Raw genomic sequence first — 25,076 nt, forward strand, 5'->3', positions numbered from 1 at the left:
TTCCCTCCAAAAAAACGGAACTCAGAAAGAGGCAAAACGTCATCTTGCATGGACAAACATCATCATTCCTGGACATCCCTACTAGAATGTAGTGTTTGTTGCTTCTTTTTCCATTGACGGCAGAGCAGAATGCAGTGCACAAGATATGACAGGAGGCCAAAAGCCTTTTACCATATAAATATAATCACAGTGTTATTCTATTGCTGAGTGTCTGGTAGGCACTGTAGTGTTTCTTAGTCAAAACAAAACTATTTTTCATTATTTACTGGTCATTTTTTCCTGTAAGTTAGTTTTAAGTGCTATGTACTGTCTCCTCCCCCTCCTCTTCCTCCTTCTCGATGTACTGCTCTTCTCCATTTGGTCACCTTACAGCCAGGTTGTGTGTTCTATACCCTGCCTGGCAGTTACTGGTATATAGGAAAGCAAGATTTGCATGGCGCTGAAATGGTATTATTAGTAATTGTGTCTATGACACATAGGTTGGTTCAAATTCCTTACTTGCCGAATGCAGTGAGCTAACCATTAAGGACTGCTCATTAATTTTAATGGAACAGATTCCATTACTCACTTGTAAACTGAGCTATGTGTTAGCAAGAAATGCCCAACAATAATAATGTCAAGAAAAACATAATTTATTATAATACAATGTACTTCAATAATACAAAACCATAATGTCATGGATAAACAAGTTAAAATGTTGCAAACTGTTCTTTCTAGTAAGGACAACTTCGTAGCTAAGAAAGAAAACATAATGTAAATATTATAAGTCGTTTGTAGAAATCAAAGTATTACATGATAAAAACATAATGGCATGATTTTGGTAAAACATAAATGACATATAAACATAAACCATAAAAAGAATAAAAAGGCACACTAAATTGCTGCAACCCTTTAACTTTGCAAAATATATTGTTGCGCCCTGATCCAATGACAGCTACATAGCGGCAGTTTTTGCATAGCATACTGGGACTCTGTTACATGACATATAGCTAAATAATTTTCTCCAGATATCCTATTGGCTTATACTGTAGTGAGTTTGCTGAGAAGTAAACCACCAAAGATAAAGGAGTCTCCTGAAATAGACTCAGCTGTAACTGACAAAAGTGGGTATTTTGCAAAGTTAACATTTTGACGTTTTGTGTTTATTCAAAGCATATTCTGTTACCATGACACAGCTGACACAGGCCCCTGTATATAATTTGACTGCAAATGAGGCCTCATTCTTTGGCGTAGGTCCTCACCATACTGCTATAGGTGAGCAAACTAAAGATTATGCTATGCAAACAACTCAAAGCAAATTCAAATTCTTCATTTACTTCCCTGTCAAACTACTGAAAAATGAATTACTTTGCTCTGCTGTCTGAAATATTCCCCTACTAACTCACTGTTCTGGAATTGCTGGAGCTTACATTTTTGGAAGACAATTTTATTACTTATTTTCTTTGCTGTTTAGGCATGAGCGGATTCATACCAAGAAAGGCATCTTCAGAGATTCTATGACACCCAACCAGAATGATGTGGATGACTTGGCAACCTTAGAGGTCCTGGATCAGGTACGATGGAACAAAGCTTTGTCCATTTATTTATTATTCACATTTTTTCCTTTCTTAGGACATTAGTTTGGTGCTTACGATATTATTTAAAATCACAAATGTATATGTCTTAATGCACAACTGAAAGTTCCTATTGAATTCAATGTACTGTAAATTGCACATTTGATTCTGAGCTTTCATACAGTTCCAAAATTTTTATTTTGTGGTTGTAAACTACTCATAAATTGAAAAAAAAGTTTCATTTGGTTTACAACTATGGCTTCTCATTTTTAGGAAGTCTCTAAAAGTCCTAAAAACAAAAATAATACTGTACAAAAAAGAAGACATGATGTAGTAATAAGATTACAAATATGCCAGCATGACCATTTGGTGCTTCTTTTTGGAATCACTGCGAGGAGCACTGTTAAACAATTTAGTAGGAGAATTACTGGGCCAGTGTGAGAAAATTTTATTCAGAAAACCCTATAAAGCTTGCCGGATAAATAATCCTATACCTATGATTTGTAAAAATAACTATTAGAGATAAGCGGTTTTGGTTTACTATGGGTTTTTTTTGGATCTCAAAAATGCCATCATATTGGCTATACGGAGCTCACGTGTTTTGGATAGACAATAAGATAAATCTGAACTAATCAGAATTTCCGCTAATTTGGAGAAACCGAACCATTCATCTCTAATAACAACCATCAATTTCAACTATTTTAAGTTTTTCAGAAATATTATTTACAATAAAAACACTCAAGGGTAGATTCAATATACATCAAATTTACAAAGCTGCCGATGGATTTCAAAGGGCAAAAGTATTACTAAATCAGCGTGGTTTCGCAGTAATCGCAATCGCCATTTGAATAATATCGTTCAAAGCCAATGATCATCATCTAGTTTCTGATCCCAATGTCTAGTAAATCTGCCCCTTAGTTTTTTTAATAGGTGTAGAAATAATGAATAAAATAGAGATAACACATCGATAAATGATATTAGTGCGTTACTTTGTTTTAACAGTTTAACGTTTAGACGTTGGTTTGAAGAAAAAAATAGATGATGCACCTTGGTCATCTTTTAATAATTTTGGCAATTATTTGATTGAAAATAAAATCCTCATTAATAGCACATGCTAATAAAATTATAAGATAGACCAGGGGTAGCCAACCTCGGTCCTCGAGAGCTACTGACAGTTCACGTTTTCCAGACCACCTAGCTGCTAGACTGGTGTATTCATTACTCACTAACACATTTGAAAAGATCCACAGGTAGAGCTAATTATTTCATTGGTGATTCTGTGACGAGACCTGGAAAACATGCACTGTTGGTAGCTCTCGAGGACCAGGGTTAGCTACCCCTAAGATAGATAGTTATGAGTTAGATCCAAGATATGCGATAGATTGATATGAAAGCTTATAAAATATTGAAAAATATGTAAAATACAGTTATGTTAAAAAACAGATTATCTATATATTAATCAGTTCTTATGCTGGAAATACACTATACAATTATCTGTCAGATATCTGTCCAATCTGGCTGGTTGGAATGAAAACCTGGTAATGTATGGGAGCTAATGACAATAGAAATTTGCTCCCAAACACTAGAAAACGAACCAGATTTTCCTTCCCACCAGACAGATTTGACAGATATCTGACAGATAATTGTAGAGTGTATGCCCAGCATAAGAAATAATGGCCCTCATTCAGAGCCGCTCGTTAGCGGCAGTACGCTCGTTCCGAGCGATGTTTGCACATCTGCGCATGCGTACGGTTTTTAGTACGCATGCGCGAACCAGTCAGTGCGGCCGAAAATCGTTGGTACGCAATATAGCGAGTGCCTGCTATTTTGAGTGACAGAATGAGGCGTATGTGGGTGGTAACAGGGGAAGGTGCTTGAAAATGGGGAGTGGAGATCCGAACGCAGGCGTGCTTAAAGGTCAAAACGGGCGTTTTATGGGTGTGCATATTTAAAACAGCAGCGTCAGTGACCACGTCACTGGGTTATTTTATAGCCAGAACTGCTCGCAAATTTGTGGTAGCAAACACCAACCACAAGAATAGCGAGCAGTTCATACGCTGGTCGATGTACTCGATTAATCTAATAAATAGCGGACATGACGTAGGATGCGAGCGGCCAGGGGGCGTTTTTAACAAATAAACGAGCGTATGTTTTGCTCGTTCGTTCAGACTTAGAGGTGTGAACAGACTACAATGTGTGTACGGATCATTTGAATAGCCACCCCTTGTTTTTAAACGAGCGACCACAAATAGCGAACGGCTCTGAATGAGGGCCAATATTCCTTGTTTTGCATTACCAGAATTTGCTTTCTTAATTTAGCAAATTTAGTTGTTTACCTGTATAACAGTTTTATATGAAAATGATACATGCGTGTTCAGTTCTGCAACGGAATGTAACGTTAGTCGGTTATTGTAAATTAAGCTAACAGAGTGCTATAATGTTGCTATGAAGCTTGTGATACATATTGCTGGAATGTGAAATGACATAAATAATAGTATTCTACACAAACTGCAATATGATATTTTTTGTATTTGAGAATATAAAACACTTCACTGCTAGAGAGAAACACTAATGTTTCCTGTTATACATTAACAAAACTGTATAGTGCCATAAGTTTTATGAAATGCAAATTATAGCTTGTAACCTAAAATAATTGTCCAACTATTTTCTTGAATAATTTGCGCGCACACACTCGTACACGCACACACACAAACACACGTACTGTACACACACACAAACAATGGACACATAATACAAACAGTCCTGATGCTCTCTTACTCTCATGATTAATTTACTTCATAAATAAGGCTAAACTGAGTATCATTATTGGATAAAACCTAAATATGCTGGGGGAGATTTATCAAATCTTGTAGAGAGATAAACTGGAGAAATTAGCCATACCAACCAATCCGCTTCTAACAGCTTTTACAGGCAGTTCTGGAAAAAAGACAGCTAGAAGCTGATTGGTTACTATAAATGAGCAACTTACCCTCTTATATACAAGATTTTATATACCAGCCCCATTATTTAAGTGTATCTTACATGAGGCTGGAGACTTATGTTGTGTTTAAACTCTTGCATGTATGCCTGTATAGTTACACTTACCCGGCACACAGAACTTCATGTACTTCCAGATGTACCTAAGGTAAAATTAAGGAGTTTTGCTCTGTTCAGCAAGCACATGTTGTTCAACAAATAAAATAAGCACTCATTTCCTTCCAGTGGTATCACTAGGGGGGAGCGGACCACAACTGCTGTCACCTCCTCAGATGGTGTCACCGAGTAGCGGTGATAGATGACGCATGCATACGCGCATCACTCACACTAGGCCAGGGCCCTGGAGAGGATTGGGCTGCCCAGCAGCTCCCAGATCGCTGGGCAAGCCCCCAGCTTTACGAGACCATGAGAGTGACATGCAGTCACCCCCCCAAAATGTCATACAACAGGGGGCGTGGCATGTCAGACATGAGGCCGCACCCCCGATTGCCTTCAATGTGCACGAGGAGTCCGCAGTGGTGCACTGGGTGACACCAACCCTAGTGATGCCACTGTTTCCTTTAACAGCTCAAATTGACCTATTTATTAGTGCTTAGATGATGTTGCATTCACATTTTACATTGGCTGGAGGAATTAAGATACTCTTTATTTCAACTATTATTAGGGCACACAGAACTATAATCTACAGTAAATAACCCCAAAACAAGAAGAAGAAATTGTTCCCTCAGAAATTAGGGTTGTGGGGTTAAAATAACAAATTACTTCATAGAATATACTGTATATGACAAAGCTACTCTTGTATTGTAAATTGTTTTAAAATATTATAGTTGACAGTTATCTTATTATTTATTTTCTCTCGTAGAATTCTGTAACGGACCAGCTCCAAAAACGCTACAACAGGGATCAGATATATACCTACGTGGGAGACATTCTTGTTGCAGTAAACCCTTTTCGAAGTTTGGATCTCTATACATCACAGGTTCGATTGTGTTCCATGTTGTCATACAGCAGGGGGCTCTCGTCTGAGTTTTCCTTCCATTGCTACATGAGAATGACTATATTTTATTATACTGTAGAGTCTAAACCAGTGTTTCCTAAATTCAGTACTCATGGAGCCCAACAGTGCGAATTTTCCATACCGCCTTGCTGAAGCACAGGTGTTTTCATTAGTTACTGACACATCTTAAAAGCTCTACAGGTGGATCTAAATATTTAATTTGTGATTGATGCCTGGGAAAACATGCACTGTTAAGCAGGGTACACATTAGACAATATGTCGCGGATCAGGCCGACATATTGTTGACATCAGCAAATGTGTACCCACTGTGTCAGCTCACGCAGTGTCGTTCATCGCATCGACAGATCCACAGTACATTCTTGTCAATCTGTCAATGTGATGAACGAACCCACGCATTTTGATGCAGCTGGTGAACAACATATTGTGTGGTCATTCACCAGAATGTGTGGTGTGTACGGACCACAAATGTTGTCCATCGCATCGTTGGTTGGCTGGGTCGTCTGTTGCATCGTGGGTCATCTGATGTGTACCCACCTTTAAGGTGCCATTATGAGTTGATTTGGGAATCACTGGTATCTTATATATGAAATTCATTGATATGTGTGTTTGTATGTCCAGTTATGCATTCAGACACCCCTGCACCATTTGGGATGAAACCAACACAAGGTGGTCAAGATAGATCCTGGCTAGGTTTTAGGGGAGTTAGGGTCCCGGTCAGACCTCCCATTGGTATACACTGGGCAGAACTTTAACCTGGGGAGCCTGTTCTGAGCCTTCCAATGCATGGATTTGGACAAAAACTTGAAAATGAGTGGTAACATTGGATCCCAGAAGACATACTAGGGGATTGAGTTCCCGGTCAGACCTCCTGTTGGTGTACGCTGGATAGAACTTTGACCCGGGGACACTGGCCAGAACTTTGACCTGGGGAGCCTGTTCTGGGTCTTCCACTGGCTAGATATGGATGAAAACTTCACAGATGTATGGCAATTGGTCTGGGATGACTAATGGAGTGGTTGGAGTCCAGGTTGGACCTCACGGCAGAGTGCGGCGGGCAGAACTATGACCCAGGAACCCTGTTCTGTGTCTTCTACTGGATGGATTTGGACGACATCACATAATTTGGACCAAAACTTCCCAGAGCTTATAACATTGGATGCCAGAAGACATACTATGGGGTTGAGGGTCCGGTCGGACTTCCATTTGGTATACGCTGGGCAGAACTTTGACCCGGGTAGCCTGTTCTGGGCCTTCCAGTTGGATGGATTTGGATGAAAACTTAACAGAGGGGTGGCAACGGATCTGAGATGCCTAATGGAGTGGTTGGGGTCCCTGTCGGAAATCACGGCAGAGTGCCTTGGGTAGAAATTTGACCCATGGAGCCTGTTTTGGGCATTCCACTGGATGGATTTGGACTACATCACATAATAAAACTTGCTAACTTGAAGATTTAAACCCAGGTAATGCCTGGTACTTCAGCTACAGTAGTAAGCTATATAGCTGAACTTGCCATAATATCCGGGACACTTATGATTTACACAGGTTCTGTGGCTGATTAAAACCAGGTGAAATCCAGGATTGAATTTAGCCAGCCACAGAATCTGTGTAATTCATGAGAGTCCCAGATTAAAGGGATAATATGGCAAACCTATATATCGCATAATGCTGCACTTTAATTTTAGGTTATAAAAAAATCACGTTGGTTCAATTGTCAATCCCCTTTATTGTCTTCTTTTTATATTTGTAAGCAGCATACAGTAAGGTAAGATAATACCAGTTCTGTTTTTACAGCATTCGCAAACATACATTGGTGCAAAGAGGGCATCGAACCCGCCACACATCTTTGCTGTTGCTGATATAGCTTATCAGTCTATGGTGACTTACAATTCAGATCAGGTAAGATCAGGTTTGGTAAGAGTATATCTAGCACATCTTCGAGCAGGTCTGTTTAAATACCCATTTGGGATATTACTTATTATAATTAGAGATGTGCCGTCCCCCGTGTTTTGGTTTTGAATACGGATTCATCTTCGTGTTTTGGTTTTGCCAAATCACCCTAACATGTTTTTTGGTTTTGGTTCTGTATATTATTTTTTTTTTAAATTACTTAATTTTGATCTGTTAGCATGCAATCCAAAACCCGAATTTGTTTTTTAAATCCAAGTTCTGAACCGCGAAAAGATGCGAATCGGGACTCGGTTCAACGTGGTACCCCAAAGTGATTATGAACTCGGACTCGGTTCGACAAGGAACCCCTATATTCGGTTATTGTTGGTTCTCTGAGAACCGGACCCATACATCTCTAGTTTATACTACTACTTTTTACTTTTATATTAAGCTTCCCAATCTCTAATAACCAAATCACCATCAAACAGCTTACACAGATTACATTTTCCATATTTAGATGCTCTTTAATTTACTAACCACATTGCATTAGCTTTTAGGTAAATGGATTAAATAATACTGACAGATTTGTGTGTTTTCATTGGCTTTGGATTTGACACAAAGCACAAATTAATAATATACAGTAGATGCTCTGATCATTGTGGAATGACAAAACAATAGACAGTAGAGCCGCAAGTTTTTGCTTTCAATGAAGCATCCTGAGCACATTTTTACCTTTTGGTTTTGATTGGTTGGAGTGAAAATCTGGTAAGGTATGAAAGCAAATGACAATCAGCAATTTGCTTTCAAATGCCGGAAAATTGACAAAAACTGTTGTTTGAACAAATTGTTTAGATCAAACATTTAACAAATTTGTCTGACGACCATTTTTATCTGTTTTCTGGCATTTAGGAGCAAATTGCTGATCATCAGTTACCCCCATACGTTACCTGATTTTCATTCCAACCAATCAACTAGTTGGCTGGTTGGACAGAAAATCTTTACGTGTGTACTCAGCTTAACTTTGCCTCTCAGGATTGAAAATATAAAATATAAATATAAACAATTCATACTAATATTGGTTCTTTCAATTTTAGTGCATAGTTATTTCTGGTGAGAGTGGTGCAGGGAAGACAGAGGGTGCTCATCTTCTGGTCCAGCAACTCACTGTTCTTGGAAAGGTAACACTTACTTTGTGCACAATACAATATAGGCGGCTTCGCGTATAACACAGCAATAGTAATATCATATGTGATGCAAAGTTGGATACATACTTAACATAATGGAAGAATTATACTTTATTATGCGCTTCAGTTCAGTCCTTCCTATTGGCAAAATCAAGTAGTGAGCAAACAATTTACATGATTGTGAGTCTCAGTGGGGGTGGATTGTAATCTGCCAATATATTGTTTTTTAGTCAGGTATAACTAATAGCAGGCCAATAGGTATGGATATGAACCCTTCCGCTGCTCGGGGATAAAGGCTGAGGGGGTGCCTGTGTTTGGCTTTCAAGGTGACTGGTAGGGCACCCTTCAGCCTAGAGAGCCACTCATCACTTCCTTAGGATGTGCTCTGCACTCAGCCTCCAGATCCAGGCCCCCTCTTCATGTATCATGATGATGTGTATCATGGCGACACATGACCGAGGGTGGTTCAGGGGCTGGTCCAGAGCACTGGTTGTGTGTAATAGTTGTGTAGCATACTATGAGCTGTATTCAATTTGAGCGGAGCCGCGATACTTTTCCGCCTCCCGGACTTTTTGCCTACTTCGCCTGTTTTGCAGGCGGAAAAGTATCATGCTCATGCCCGCGTATCCCCGTATTCAATTTGAAAGTACGCGAAAACGGGACCCGGCGAAACTGAAACCAGCGGAAAGTCATGTCAGATTTGTGGAAATCAGCCTGACACCCCGCAAAAGATGCTCTGACATGGGGGTTCACTATGATACACCCCGATTTGGCTTGCTGAAGAATTATAAAGTTGCTAAAGTTAAGTATAAAAAAACTTGAAAAATCCACCTGCCGCAAGCACCTGCAATGGAAAAAAACCTGGGGCATACTTGGGGACCCCCCCTTGAGTCTAGTTTGCTAGTTTATTAATTTGTTCCCCAATTTTATTTTATTTTTCGCCCCCAAAATAAAAGTGATTTTTTTGGGGGTGTTCTAAAGGGGTTTTTTTTACATTTTGACGCAGTTTACCTTTGGGGGACTGTCTGAAGGCTGCACTGGGGTTCCCGCAATGTTGCACCCCAAAACCCCAATTCTGCACTCTTTTCCGCCTGCTATTCATAGGCGAATCTTTTTCGCCTATTACATTGCATTCACTTTCCGCCTAGGCGGAAAGTCTTTCAAATTGAATACGGCGATACTTTTCCGCCTGGCGAAATGACGTCATCGGCGAAACTTTTCACCGATTTAGGCTTTTCACTCCAAATTGAATACGGGCCTATATACTGTATCTAGAAATTCCTGATCGCTGACAGATAAACACATGGTGCAGACCATGGAGCTCATTTATTTTTGCTTCCTTGCCATGTTCATACACATGTGCATGTCCATGTCCAAGGTTATGGGTCTACCCACCACATCCAGGTTACCTCTTAGGGTAGGTCCCAGACATACTGGGGTTAAAGTCCAGAGAGCAGGACACCATCATACCAGCCAATCTGAGCCACCCCAGGGCATCAGTCTAGAGAGAAAGGTGAAGTGTAAAAGAGTGTAAGATAGATAGGAGCAGCTGCTGCATATGTTAGAAGTGAGGTGAAAATTAGATGTGTGAAAATGTTACATATATAACAAACAAACAATAGAGGTGGCTCAGCTGGGCTGGTTTGGGGCTGTCCTGCACTCTGCTGCTTCAGAGCATCGCATTATAATTTATAACACATTTTTCCTTTTTTGAACTTTTAGCACCTTTTATTGTTTGTTTGTCATCGTCACATTGTGATTAACCCCTTGATGACTAGAGATGTTTTGTACCTAAGTGGCCAAGACCAATTCTACTATGCAATGTGCAGCCTGCAGTTCCACTTACATTCAACTCTTTATCAGGCCCTTACAGTGCCGTGGGCTGAGATAAATGCCTGGGGAGGCACTGGCTAGTATCAGACCCATATTTACACACATACATATATGAACTTGAGGGTTCATGTGGGCATTATACAAAGGTGCAGCAGTATATAGTGCTGGCAACTTGGTGTGTTTTGATCTGGGATGTGTGCAAAAGGTAGACAGGGGAGGCAGTGCCTCACCTGCCATACACTTTTACTCCAGTGTTTTGACTATAAAAATGATTAGAATAATACAAAGAAGACATTTATAATATTTTCTTTACATTTTTCTTATCATTTTTATAGTGAAAACTCTGGAGTATACCTAAGTATGACAGGAAAGGCTCTGCTAACCTGCCTCACCTGCCCGCACATCACTGGGCCCTTAGTGCACAAAAACAAGGGCATGATGCAAATTAACTTGAAATAATGTAATATATCTAAATCTCCTTTTTTTCTGTCGTTTGACTGTTGTAAATGACCCTTTGTGTTACAGTCCCGCATAACAAGCATTAGTCTTATTCATTTTTAAGACAATTGTTACATTTTTATAGTTGCACTATTTTAATCTTTTCTATATTTGTTAATAAAAGATGATCAAACAATACTGTAGTTATTATAAACTATAATTCATGCAACGCTATGAAATCAATGTTTAAATAGTTTTTCCTTTGGGGTACGTTAAAACAGAATCATTTGCTAAAAATCAACATAAACAAAGTTTTTTTCATGTCTGAAATTTACCTAAAAGATGCTATGGGAATTTCCATTGCAAAACAGCCTTATTTAACTTTAGTGAAATAAATTGTTTGTTTTCCAAAGCGCTTTAAGGGAGAGCAATGATATTTGCTCAGTTCGGTGGAAAGTGAAGTACAGTTAAAGATTTGAATTATACTGGTCTCCATAGGTGTAACTACCGTTGGTGCAGGGAATGCGGTTGCTACGGGGCAAAGCTGCTTCTTCACCCAGTAACGCAGCACTGTCTGCAACAGTCAAACTACTGCTGCTGTGCTGCCTGCCCTGCTGGGACGTCTGTTGGAGGAGGAGTGAAACGCAGCAGAGTTGGATTAACACTAGGGGTTAAATTTACTAAAGTGAGAGTTTTTAGAAGTGAGTTTTAAAAGTGATGTTGCCCATAGCATCCAATAAGATTCTAGCTATTATCTTCTAGGAGGTGCTAGTTAAATGTTAAGTAGAATCTGATTGGTTACTATGGGCAACATCACTTCTAAAACTCACTTCTAAAAACTCTCACTTTAGTAAATTTACCCCTAGGTTTACAGAGGGTGGTGAATTGACTCTTTTAAAATTTTGAAATGTTGCTGCTTTGTAGTTTAGGTAATTCTGGCTACGTAATTTTGTGACTTTTAATAATTTGGGCGATTTTCTAAAAAAAAAAGTAATAAAACTATTTTTCAAAAACAATTAGGAAATCTAATTTTAGCTTTTTTACCTCTCTTTACCAGGAGTGGTCATATGAATGTTCCTATGTTTTGTTGAAGTAACAATGGAAAAATGTGATGATTTCATTTGTTGATGTTTTTTTTTAACCTAACATGGGGGGCGATTCAATTCAACGCAAATTGAATAACGTTGGGAGCGAGCTCCCGGAGCTATTAAATTCAGTGCACTTTGTGGTTGGAGAATGCCGGTTATCGTGGTCATCACGCCTTAACAAGGGTGTTAAGGTGCGGTAACTGTTAGCGCCGCGCTATACAGAAAAACAGCCACGCACCCGACACTTTGATCGGATTTCTCTTTGCATCCCCAGGGGGGTGTGAGAAGAAAACCTTAGTGCGCCCAAACAGTGCGGTGTATTGAATAGTTTCGGGAGACTGCAGCAGCCGGAGCAGTCGGAGCAGTCTCCAATGGCTGTGGGGGGGAGTGATCACATGGTTCGCGCCCCCCCTGCTTAGCACCGGGCTGGGGGCCTTACAGCACCCTCCTCCCCGGCATGCAGCGCCGCTACGCGGCGCTGAAAAAGCTATGCTTGTTTCTTTTTTTCCAAGGGGGTGTGGCCACGCCTCCCGTGATTAGGCCCCGCCCCCTCCATTATCCGGGCCAGGCTCTCAATGGCCCTGTGACCAATCGTGTAAAAAGTGCTGTGTGTGGGCATGATAACGATGCCGATGCATGCCCCTGCTGTCGTACATTGTCGTCGCTAATCAACTAAACCTGCAGGAAGATATTGACCTACAGTATCTTTCACGATATGAATGACATTGTTCCGTGTGTGTGCACGATGCAGATGCATTTAGCACTGACCAGGGAGATCCGCGCTACATGCATTTGTGTCATTGACACAGAAGCATGGATGGGATCAGTGAGAACTGTCTGTGTTGCTGTGTATTTCAATGACACTGATGCACGCACGGACCAGGGAGATCCATTCTACATGTATCTGTCTCTTTGACACAAAAGCACGGACGGGATCAGTGAGATCCGTCTGTGACGCTGTGGTTAAAAAAAAGATTCCTGTGTAAAGAAAAAATGGCTCCCCCCACCCCCCCAAAAAAGAGCAACCAGCCCCAGGCTTTTAGTGACCCAGTGCTGGTTGGGCAAAATGCAGTGGAAAAGCGACATAGCACAAAACCCTTTTTCCCTTGGATTTTACATAATACAGGGGGACCCTACTCATCTTTTCCCCCTGTATTTCCAGAACCAGGACCGGATCAGAGCCCAGTGCTGGTTGCGCAAACTAAAGGGGACACCTACGTCATTTGTCCCCCGTATTTTGGCAACTAGTTCTGACTAGCCCAGTGCTGGTTGTGCTTAAATACAGGGTATCCCTATGTTGTTTGTCCCCTGTATCTTGCACAACCAGCACTGGGTCACTTAAAGCCCGGGGCTGGTTGCTCTTTGGGGTGGGTCAGGCCATTTTTTTTTTTTACATAGGAATCTTTTTTTTTAACCACAGCAGCACAGATGGGTCTCACTGATCCCATCCATGCTTCTGTGCCAATGATACAGATGCATGTAGCATGGATTTCCCTGGTCTGTGCGTGCATCTGTGTCATTGACATCCAGATGCATTTAGCACGGATCTCCCAGAGGTAGAATGCTGGGGGCCCTTTCTAAATTTTGCTGTAGGACCCACAAAGGTCTAGTTATGCCCCTGCTGGTCTCAAAACTAGAACGCAATCAGAAGTGGTTGTACAAGTCATCAGCAAAGGTGTATTTGTTGTAATTATAAAAAAAATAGTTTAACTATTATGAAAAGTGGTTTTAGCATTGTGAAAGATATGTACAAGGTAATTTTATGAAGTAGTTGGCTACTTATTAATTTTGTATACTACTTAATATTGTAATAATTATTGAAAGGAGAATATGTATACATGAGTGTAGTCATTCAGCAAAGTATGAGATCTACCAGATTTTGAATACAATGAGCTAGTTCACAAATTCAGAGTGGACCGTCAAACAAGAAAAAAAGTTGGATATGTTCTTTGACTGCATGCAGACTAGAGATGTGCGCGTACTCTCGTGTTCTGGTTTGGGCAAAACTACCCTCAAATGTTATGGTTTTGGATTTGGCAAAACCACCCTCAAGTGTTTGGGTTGGATCCAGATTTGGTTTTGGATTCAATTTTTAAATTCCAATTCCAAACTTACAGCAGACCCAAGCTGGGACTTGGTTTTACCCGGAACCCCAAAAATGGTCCGAGCCAGGACTCTATTTGACTCAGAACCCCGGGTGTGTTCAGTTTTCAGGAAAACCTAACTCTGCATCTCTAATGCAGAGAGGTCTTCATAATTTGCCTGTAAGCATATGGAGAAATGAAACACTTGGGAAGAAAATAAATCACCTAATGCTGCATTAACTCCTATGCTGTACCCTAACCAGTTCCTTACCCTGACTGAAATGTCATATTAAGTTACTGGTTACTTTCCAGAACACAAAAACAAAGGTCCACAAATGACGCTGTGGGGAATCTAGCTGGTTGTGTTATTGCAGAGATGGGAATGCTTTTCTAAGACCTGCTAAAAGAGAAATCCTCAATTCCAATCAATGTAAAATCAAGTAAAATAATCGATCTTTCAAAAGCAGATCAAACTATCAATTAGAAAATAAGATTATCCAAAGGTGTTTCCATATTTAGTTTTTTTGCGAAAGGAAAAATAATAGCTTACTGGGGGACAAAGTTAGAGATGTAAACAATTTAATCATGAGTGTAGAAACTGCAATGCACCCATTAATCTATTCATTAAACACTTCACAACTATTCATATTAATTTCCTTGTGCTGTCCCTGTGCCCCTCCCAACCTCTCCTTATCTCCTTTTCACTTTCTGTATAGAAAACTCAAAGCATTTTTCCTTGACCCTGTATAATGTGGGCCATACATCTACATGCTGATTCCCAGCTCTGCCAATGCCGATCTGATTCACCAATCAGTGATCAAAAACACAGATCGTTGGACACCGATGATCGGCAATCTGTCAGGGAATCTACAACATACAGAATGTTAAAATTCCTGACTCGCCATTTCCGATCATTTTTGGCAACGGCAGAATGGGGAGTTGCCCCGATATCTGCCTGATGTATAGACCCCATTACTAGATATTTGTTTATTTAGGTACATATCCTATGTGTTCTCATATGATATTATTTTTTTCTATCTTTATGTTCTTATCTAAAAATTTAAATAAATATATTATTTACAGTAGAACTGTGACACATTAATAAAGACAGTCCCAACATCTTTTGTTAAATTTAGCTACATAAAATAGGCTCCAACTAACAGTACTTTAGGTAAAATAAAGAAAGATAATACTTTAATGGGTAATCCATATGTGTTGCTAGGCAGTACTCTCTGGTAATGGTTAACTATTAAAGGTTTGACACGGGGATTTCCACACAGGAATAGAGAATCCTAGCATATACAGTAGTAATATTATTTATAACCAGCAGTAGCTTATGCATTATTAGAGATCAAAAGAGGTCTTGTTTTAATTGTTTGTGTTGGTAGTGCTCCCCAGTTTCACATAATTAATTGTCATAAAGCAGAGGATTCTCTACCAGAGTGTAGAGTAGAAGAAGACTCTCTGTTGGGGGCACTGTTACTTAGCTTTACGTTGTATTGTCATATAAATAATAAAATGAGTCCATATGTAAGACCAATGTTCCTAATTTATTGGTTATTGACATCCTTTTAACATAAAGGTTCAGTTCTTTACGGATGTCAATAACCAATAAATTAGAGAGATTGGTCTTACATATGGACTCATTTTAATATGTATATGACAATACAAGGCAAAACTAATTATTTGTGACACTGTTATACAAATTCATATATTTTCCGCCCAAGGCACTACCTAGCTATAATTTAGCTTAAAATTATAGGTAAGTAACACTCTCAGTCTCTGATAAGTACAATTCCAAGAAATGCCTATGTGCATCATTATTCCTATCAATTTTTTATAGTTCGATATGAGTTATGTATTCTTTTTTGCCTTTTTAAAGACATCGATTTTTTGACCCATGCTGCTACTTATTTTAAACAAAAACTATTAAAAGATATGTTTTAACATACTACAATTTACCAAACTTTATAAGAGTGCCCACAAAAAAGAGTATTTTTCCACTCTATACTCTGGTAGAGAATCTATTGTTTAATGGTTAACTTTTACCAACATGTACATTACTTTGGTCATTTTGATTATTATGAGCAAAGCTCCAGCGCAGACAACTATTGGGGATGTTATTGGGTGGGTCCAACAATGTGTTGCAATGTTTTAGTCTGCCACATAGAGTAAATAGGCCAGTGGCATTACTAGGGGGAGAGGACTGCACATGGTGTCACCATCCAAGGGAGTGACACCAAAATGTCGGCTCCTCCTCTGTGACAGAGAGCCAGCAGGTTGGGGAGACTCTCTGGTGGCATACCGGCATCATATGGAGTGCTGGGCACACCCACAGAGTGATGAAATGGGGGTGTGCCACAATGCCACACCCCTTGCTGTGAGACCACACACCCTTTTACAGAGAAGGGGATCTACTTGCTGCACTGGCTGTCACCGACCCCAGTGACACCACTGAAGTAGGCATATTATAGATTTTGAAAATGTGCATTGGCTTTGGACTTTTAACCTTTTAGTAAATTGTCAAAGTGGCGTGACAGTATATAGAACTTGACATTTGCATTCTGACTGCTTTTGACTTCCCAGGCAAACAACAGAACATTACAAGAGAAGATTTTGCAAGTGAATAACCTTGTGGAAGCATTTGGGAATGCTTGCACGTTCATTAATGAAAACTCAAGTCGCTTTGGGAAATACTTAGAAATGAAATTCACAAAGAATGGAACAGTAGTAGCAGCCCAGATATCTGAATATCTCTTGGAAAAATCCAGAGTTGTCCATCAGGCTATGTAAGTGCCCAAAATAATCTGTACACCAGTTTATTTACCTAAAGTATACCACGTCCAGTGGTATCAACCATGCAAATCCAGACACAGTTTACACATGCTACATGCCTGCCAGGTAGCTTTGCAGCTATTCAAAATACACTTGAACTAATTGAAGAAGTCATACATTATTTCGCTTCATAGGTGTCTTAGCTTACTTGGCTGATCTGTTATCTCTAAGTTTATTTTTTTGCTCTTGTTTTGCTTAATTAAATTATGCCTGTAATGTGGGCAAGGGCAGACTAGGCCAGCGAGAGTGGAATAAGGGGAGATACTGATGTACTTTAATGAACAAAAGGGTGTTTACAGAGCTTTTAAATTTAGTCTGGGGAGTGTCTGATTTGGAGTTTGAGCCAGTGTGTTCCCTAGAGTTGAGCGGCATGGGCGCAGTCTAGATGGTGGATGTCAGTTGTGGGTCAAAGCTTTAGTCATCTGTAGAGCAGAGAGGGCGGGAGGGAATGTGAAGTGGCATCATGGATGTAGGGGGTGGGTGCCTGAGGGATCAACAGGTGGCAGTTTGAAAAAAACAGTGCTTCCATTATGTTACAGCAAACCAATGGTTATTCTAAGCCAAAAATAAAAATATGCACATTTGAAATAAAATAATTTGAAAAAAATATATATAATTTTTATGTAAAATAATTCTGTGATTCACTGAATGAAAAAAGGAGATTATATGTATATTAGCTTATGACAATTAAATGTTGACAATGTCAATTGTTAAAGAATATAATATATTCAGAACATGATTTATCTACTGTGTTAAAACAGGCAATGAAGTTACATAGGCAGGTGATGCCTGTCCATAAAGCCTCTGACAATAAAACACTGGAATGCATCTGCCCAGAGATCACATATGGCTCTAAGGGACATGTAACCCTAAGGTGATCCCTTATCAGTGTTAACAGTCCATACGTAGCTCAGTAAGATTTTTTAGATATTAGTATTTATCATGTAATCATTGCCTGTAAAACTCCAAACCAGAGTTGGACATTGAACAATGTCCTCACTTTTCTACAATAAAAACACCTACAGTATGTGGCACAAAATGTGGTAAACTGAACATAATGATTGATGCCAAATCACCACCTTCTAGGATGTTTTGGTTTTGGTTTTGGATCGGATTCACCTTCGTGTTTTGGTCTTTGTTTTGCAAAACCACCCTCACGTGTTTTGGTTTTAGATCTGTATTTAAAAAAAATAAAATAAATATATATATATAAATATATATATAAACAGCTAAAATTAAGTAATTCTGATCTGTTAGCAAGCAATCCAAAACCTGAGTTTGGTTTTTAAATCAGGGTTCCGAACCGTGGGAAGATCCAAACCAGGACTCAGTGAGCCTCAGTACCCCAAAGTGATTCAGAACTCAGAATCGGTTTGACTGAGAACCTCTAAATTCGGTGGTTGTCTGTTCTCTGAGAACCAGACCCGCACATCTCTAAAAAACATCAGTCCATTTTGTGGTATTAAAAAATATGCATTTCATTATATTTTGTGCATTTAATTGCATTAATCTAGCGCACATTCAGAACAGAAATTTTGCACATTCAGAACACAAAATTTTGCTCCACACAGTTACTCCATGGTGACACACTAAATTATATGCTTAAATTTGAAGATAGGTGCAATTTTGCAATTGTAGATAAATAGCACAATAAGTTGGCATTTGTGCCAAAATAATTTTGTGGTTTGTAAATTATCCCCATTGAACTAACTACAAAATAAATCAAATCAATAGCACATGTTCGATTAATAGTTAACAATGTGCATTTGTGCCACCTATCATTATTTAGCTTTGATCATCTATTAATTATATTTATACATTCAATACAAATTTAAAATAGGTTGCTTTGGGCTCATGGGCATATAAACCAATATTGGTATGCATACTATACAGGCAGAAGCCTATAAACAAATCCACAAATTCTTACTGTATAGCACAAAAACCTGAACTATTCTCAAGGTAAATAATAATAACAGTGGTAAAAATAATAATAATAATAATAATAATAATAATAATTATTATTATTATTATTATTAATAAGGCATTCAAAGAATCACATATTCTAATAATTGAATGATAACAGTAACAATTCAATTATTTCCTTGTTTATTCTTATAGAGGAGAGAAAAATTTCCACATTTTCTATTATATTTATGCCGGATTGTCTGAAAAGAAAAAACTTGTACATTATAAATTGCCGGAAAACAAGCCTCCCAGGTAATACATTGGATTAAACTGAAAGATGTTAGCATATGATGGCGAAAATTTACTTTTCCATTCTCATTTAAGTGCTAATCATTTATCTTTCAAATTTCAGATACCTGCAAAATGAGCATATTAAAATGGTGCAAGACTTTATGACTAACACGTCCTATAAAACTCAGTTTGACTTAATTGAACAGTGTTTCAAGGTAATAGGTTTTACAATGGAGGTGAGTGATAATAACATGTCTCTTTTCTTATCTGACTTGCCAGAGTTGGTAGCCAACAGAATAATAATGTGTTCTATAAAACAATTTTATCCTTGAAACTATCAAGATGTATATATTTTTAATTTGATATAAAATATCAAACATAATGAAAAATTATAATACATTACATTATTAATTATGTGTTTATTGATTTATGTCGGTCAGTGCCTTCATGTTACTTGCTTATGTTACTATTGTTATCTATGTTGAAAAACGTTTTTAATAATGAAAGGCTAGTACGCATCTGGGACAGAAACACCATCAGACTATGGAAGATATTCCATGTCATAAACTTAAAGAACAACTGGCCCCTTTCTTTGGAAGGTGACCTAAAGAGTAAAGAGTCCATATTTGCAAATGGCTCTAAACTATATAGTTATTAGCATAGGAAAGGCTTATACTGCCTGGATGCTTACTGGATTAAGGCGCAGTAGAAAGCTGTGCAGGGACTTGGCAGATGAATTTTGAATTGGGTTATGCCACACTGTATATGCAACATGGATATAGATAGATAAACCTTAGATGGAGAAGCATTGAGAAATCCATGAGACAGTATTGTTGCACTCACTGTCAGACAGCTGCTGTAAAGGGGAGTAGAACCTGAGATACTTAAAAGGGGGATAGCTGCATGAGGTGCTATTACAAATTTTCTGGTGTATAATTTATTTGAAAGGATGGGGCAGATGTACTGTATCAAACCTTCTAAATAGGACAGCTGAAGAAATTGCTCATGTCAACCAATCAGCTTCTAGCTATAATTTTATTTACAATGTACTTGATAAACGCTAGCTGCACACTGACTGGCTGCTAAAGGGAGGGCCAGATCTATCCTGCTTCAGTTGGTAAGCAGCCGCCTGGGTCACACACTACCCCCCATGCAGAGGGCATTTGTCTTACTTGCGGTGCCCTCCAGTGGCTGGTGCTATATGCGCTACAATAGTTTGAGTATATGTCAGGCCGGACCTGCCTAAGGGGCAAGTTATCCAGATGTGCAGTATGACATACAGTATAGGGGCCTATTTATGAAACTTATAGCATAACTTATATCCCCTTAAATCATGGGAGAATAGCCTTCAGCTAAGAAACACTTCATTCCATGTCTATAGGACTGTGGCCTGCACCAATTTCCCAAGCTCTTTGACCCCCCTGATAGAGCCATTGTAATACAGTCTTGGAAATGCTTTGTTATAGAGGGATCTTTGGCTCTCTCCCCGGCAGCCTATACTTGCACATGTCCGGCATAATGGCTGTGTAAGTGCAGTAGGTAAGCTGCAGTTAAGTTATAGGATAAGCTACAGTATAATGTTACTGTTTTCTATTGTCCAGCACTGGGTGTATATGAGCCACTGTCTTCGCAAAATAATGTTGGTAAATAACTCCCCCCCCCCCCCAGAAATTATCATTTCTTATTATCTTATTTCTGCGATATGTGACAGTAAGGAATAATACTCAGGTGACCTCACTACGGCCAGTGATAAAGAGGCCCTATGATGTCACATATCTTAATGTTGTCTTGTGTATAATATTAACACTATATTGAAAACAAGTGCTAAGGATAATGATTGCTTTCAGGAACTTGGAAGCGTGTACAGCATACTCGCTGCTATTCTGAATGTTGGGGACATTGACTTCACTTCAGTGGCATCAGAACATCAGATAGACAAAAGCAATATCTCCAATCCATTAGTACTTGAGAACTGTAAGTCCATCTATTTTCTCCACTTAGATTATATTTGGTTTAATGAGAATTTTTATATTGACGAGCAGGACCCTCTTCCCTCATGTGCTTATCCTTCCATTACTTATAATATCATAAATTATACAACAGTCCATACTGCCTACAATGGCACCGAACCCTTGGTTTCTGCTGCCCTGCTGCTTACCTGAGTATTATGGCCCCTGATGCAGCAATGTTTATAAACCATGTCCTGCAATGTTTGAGACTATCAGTCACTTTTTTATTGTCTTGTTCATTCTGTTCATGTACTTTGTGAGGCACGGTGAATCCCTTGTGTCGCCATATATATAAAGGATAATAATAGTAATTATATCTTTATTATAATTACTATTGTAGGTAACATTATGGAGCGCTTTACAGAGAATGATTATTCTTTCACATCAGCAGACTGATCAATCAGCAGACAAACAAGTCTAAATTTTCTTCTACACACCCTAGGATTAATTTAATTGAAAGTCAATTAAGCTATAAGTTTAATTGTGGTCTTTAGGAGCTGGGATGGCCCTAGGCTTTACATGGAGCTTTGCCAATGGGCAGATGGATCAGGGGCAAGGGGTTGTTTGCTGCAGTGTTTACTATATATATATATATATATATATATATATATATAACTAATGTATATATTGTGACAGGGACAGCATGCTTTCACGTGAAGTTAATGCTGCTGTGGGTAATCGCATGGCACGATGCGTGCGCATATTTGTACTGCAATCAGCAAGGATGAAAGAGGACACATCTGTATATACAGTATATACATTTTTTCTGGTGGCTGGCCCCTACAGTGGACATTACCATGAGCATCCCGGATCAGTATAGAGCTTATCCGTCTCTCCTCCCACTCCACCGTCTGGTGCGCACACTTTACAGACACTTCTTACCCAAGTTTCCCAGGGTGACTACAGACATGCCAACTTGTCAACCTCCTTTGCGGGTCTTCATAGAAGAGCAACACCTGTTGTAGTGTCAGCATTCAATGTAAAAAGGTGACACTCTATTTAGATAAATGAAAATACTAAAGCACCTATATTTTTCCAGTTATGTGTGTTTGCTTCAACTGAATGATGGATGCTTATAAATTGCACAATTCACTAGTAAATAGACACTTTGGAATACAAATACAATACATTAGAAGGGAATGGAATCGTAATGCCGGTGGGTGTTTAGCCGCCGGTTCAAATCCCGGCATCGTGGGCCTGACAGATAGAAATCTCGACAGTGTGAGGTAAGTACCCTAACCCTCCCCCCTAACCCTCCCACCCCTAACCCTAACCCTCCTTTAGTGGTGCCTAACCCTAACCTCCCCCTAGTGCCTAACCCCAACCTCCCCCCCAGGGGTGCCTAAACTTAACCCCCCTCCCCGCACCCTAAACCTAACCCTCCCGGGGGGTGCCTAGCCCTAACCTCCCCCTGAGGTTGCCTAACCCTAACCCCCCCTAGCCTAACCCCAACTCTCCCGGGGGGGTGCCTAACCCTAAGTCCCCCCTAAGTCTCCCTAAAACCTAACCCCCCCTCCTGCGGCTAACAGGACGGGCGCCCTGTACTCACCTCGTTCAGACCCACGTTGTCCTGGATTCTGGTGTCGGGATTATGACAGGTGTCGGTATCTCGGTGCCTGTTATAAATCCTTAGCCGGCATTCTGCCATTGGGATTGTGACTGGTGGCCTTGCGGCCGCCGGTCACGTGACTACTTACCCATTAGAAGATGTCAGTCAAAAGATGAGGTATGCTTATGCTAAATGATTGCTAGTGCTTTAGACTAAAGTTAATATATATCTTCTTAACGTAGAATATAGTACACACAGTAAAGATAAGAAAAGATAATTTTATGAATAATTTTTGCAAAAGATTGACAGTCTTCCATATATTTATTGTACATGAATAGCCATCCTACATTCTGATTAAACAAATCATGTCTTTATTGTATGATGGTGACTGAGAAAGATGTCTGTGCTGTATGGTGGTTACTAGGATGCTATCTGTGCTGTAAGGTGATCATTGGGATGTTGTATGGTAGTCATAGGGCTGCTGTATGGCAGTTACTGGAATGCTGTCTCTACTATATGGTTGTCATGTGGACTCTGTACTGTATGGTGGTTACTGGGATACTCTCTGTACTGTTTGACAGTTATGTGGATGCTCTTTTTCTTGTATGGCAGTCATGTGGATACTCTCTGTTTGGTGGTCATGTGGATAATTTCTATATTGTGGCTAGGGCTAACCCTGCCTACATTTGTGTTGGCCCCACTTGCAGAGTATTTGGTCCTGTCTACATAAGTTATATAGTTATTTATAAATACCCTTAATGAAGGCTATATTTAAAATAAAGTAATGAAATATTTATATTGCTTATTAATATATTAAATGAATTTGGGGGATTCCCAATACTATTGATATTACCTCCTGTCAGATAGTAAACTTTAACTAGGAATAAAGCACTATCTTACAGGATATAGAAACCAGAGGTGGCTTCTAATATCTGTAATATCTGCAATAATTGGTAGTGATAAGTGTGGGTACATTATTCCTAATGAACACTGACATGATAGAAGAAATCTGTTTATACATATTTACAGGGATATTGGTAGATACTGATGTTATTGTTGGATATTGATTCATAATTATTGTTATACAATGGGAATCAATGTACCACATATGTATTGTACTGTCCATTTCATGATTTGAAGCTTGCATTATGTTTCTTTTCCTCAAAGGTAGTTCTGACATAGTTTTGGATCATTATCTTGCTGTAGGAGGAACCCTTGATCAACTAAGCAAAGACTAAAGTGTATTGCATTATGCTGCAAAATGCTGTGGTGGCCCTTTTGGTTCAGGGTACCAGTCACTCTGAATCCAAGATTCTCATGCTTCCTCCTCCACGCTTGACGATTGGTGTCATACTCTTAGAAACCATCCTTTTGCTTATTCCATTGCATACAAAAACCCTGCAAGAGGAACTAAAGATTTAAAATTTTAATGAATCTGTCCATATTGCCTTTTTCTAGTCTTCAATAATCAGCTGGTGGTGCTTCGTGGACCAGGAAAACCTCTTTTCTTTTATTGCCATCTTAGCAATGGTTTTCTTACTGCTACTCAACCTCAAAACTGCAACTTAAAGTAGTCTATTCAGAGTTCAAAGACTTTCTGAATTTCACCATTGTTAAGTTGTGGAGACAACTATTACCAGAGGAGCCAACAACAGTTACCAGAGGGAACCAAGAACAGTGACCAGAGAAGGCCAACAACAGTGACCAGAGGAAGCCAAGAACAGTGGCCAGAGGGACCCAAGAACAGTGGCCAGAGTGAGACAAGTACAGTGACCAGAGACAACGGTGACCAGAAGGAGCCAACAACAGAGACCAGAAACACCCAACAAGTGATCAGACGAAGCCAAGAACAGTGGCCATAAGGTGCCAAGAATAGTGACCAGAAGGACCCAACAACTGACCAGATTGAGCCAGCAAAAATGGCCACAAGGAGTCAAGAACAGTGACCAGAAGAAGCCAAGAAAAGTGACCAGGGGGAGCAAAGAACAGTGACCAGTGACAACAGTGATCAGAAGGAGCCAACAACAGTGACCAGAGAGAACACATAACAGTGACCGGATGGAGCTAAGAACAGTGATCAGAAGAAGCAAATAACAGTGACCAGAAAGAACCCACAGCAGTGACCAAAGGGAGACAACAAAAGTGACCAGAGGGAGACAACAAAGGTGAAAACATAATAAAGAGTGAAAAAAAGGTGGCCAGAAGGAGCCAACAACAGTTACTAGGGGGAACCAACAAAAATGGCTTGAAGGAGCCAAGAACAGTGACCAAAGACAAGAGTGACCAGAAGGAGCCAACAAGTTACCAGAGAGAGCCAAGAACAGTGACCAGAGAGAGCCTACAACAGTGACCAGAAGGAGCTAACAACAGTGACCAGGAGGAGTCAAGAAACTTGACCAGGGAGA

The 25,076-nt window shown here is 39.5% G+C and overlaps 1 protein-coding gene across 1 annotated transcript in view; it reads left to right on the forward strand.

Annotated features, from left to right (window-relative positions):
* Positions 1 to 25,076, forward strand: part of MYO3A (myosin IIIA) — a 210,841-nt gene that overhangs the window by 49,671 nt on the left and 136,094 nt on the right. Inside the window, exons 9-16 of the mRNA XM_088457809.1 lie at positions 1,454 to 1,553; positions 5,413 to 5,529; positions 7,360 to 7,464; positions 8,550 to 8,633; positions 16,669 to 16,871; positions 19,036 to 19,134; positions 19,235 to 19,349; positions 20,961 to 21,087. Coding sequence (XP_088313935.1) covers positions 1,454 to 1,553; positions 5,413 to 5,529; positions 7,360 to 7,464; positions 8,550 to 8,633; positions 16,669 to 16,871; positions 19,036 to 19,134; positions 19,235 to 19,349; positions 20,961 to 21,087 — 950 coding nt within the window. The remainder of the gene's footprint in view (positions 1 to 1,453; positions 1,554 to 5,412; positions 5,530 to 7,359; positions 7,465 to 8,549; positions 8,634 to 16,668; positions 16,872 to 19,035; positions 19,135 to 19,234; positions 19,350 to 20,960; positions 21,088 to 25,076) is intronic.

This window comes from Taudactylus pleione, unplaced genomic scaffold (assembly GCF_031769625.1).
Source record: "Taudactylus pleione unplaced genomic scaffold, aTauple2 ptg000788l, whole genome shotgun sequence".
In the NCBI taxonomy this organism is placed as follows: Eukaryota; Metazoa; Chordata; class Amphibia; order Anura; family Myobatrachidae; genus Taudactylus; species Taudactylus pleione.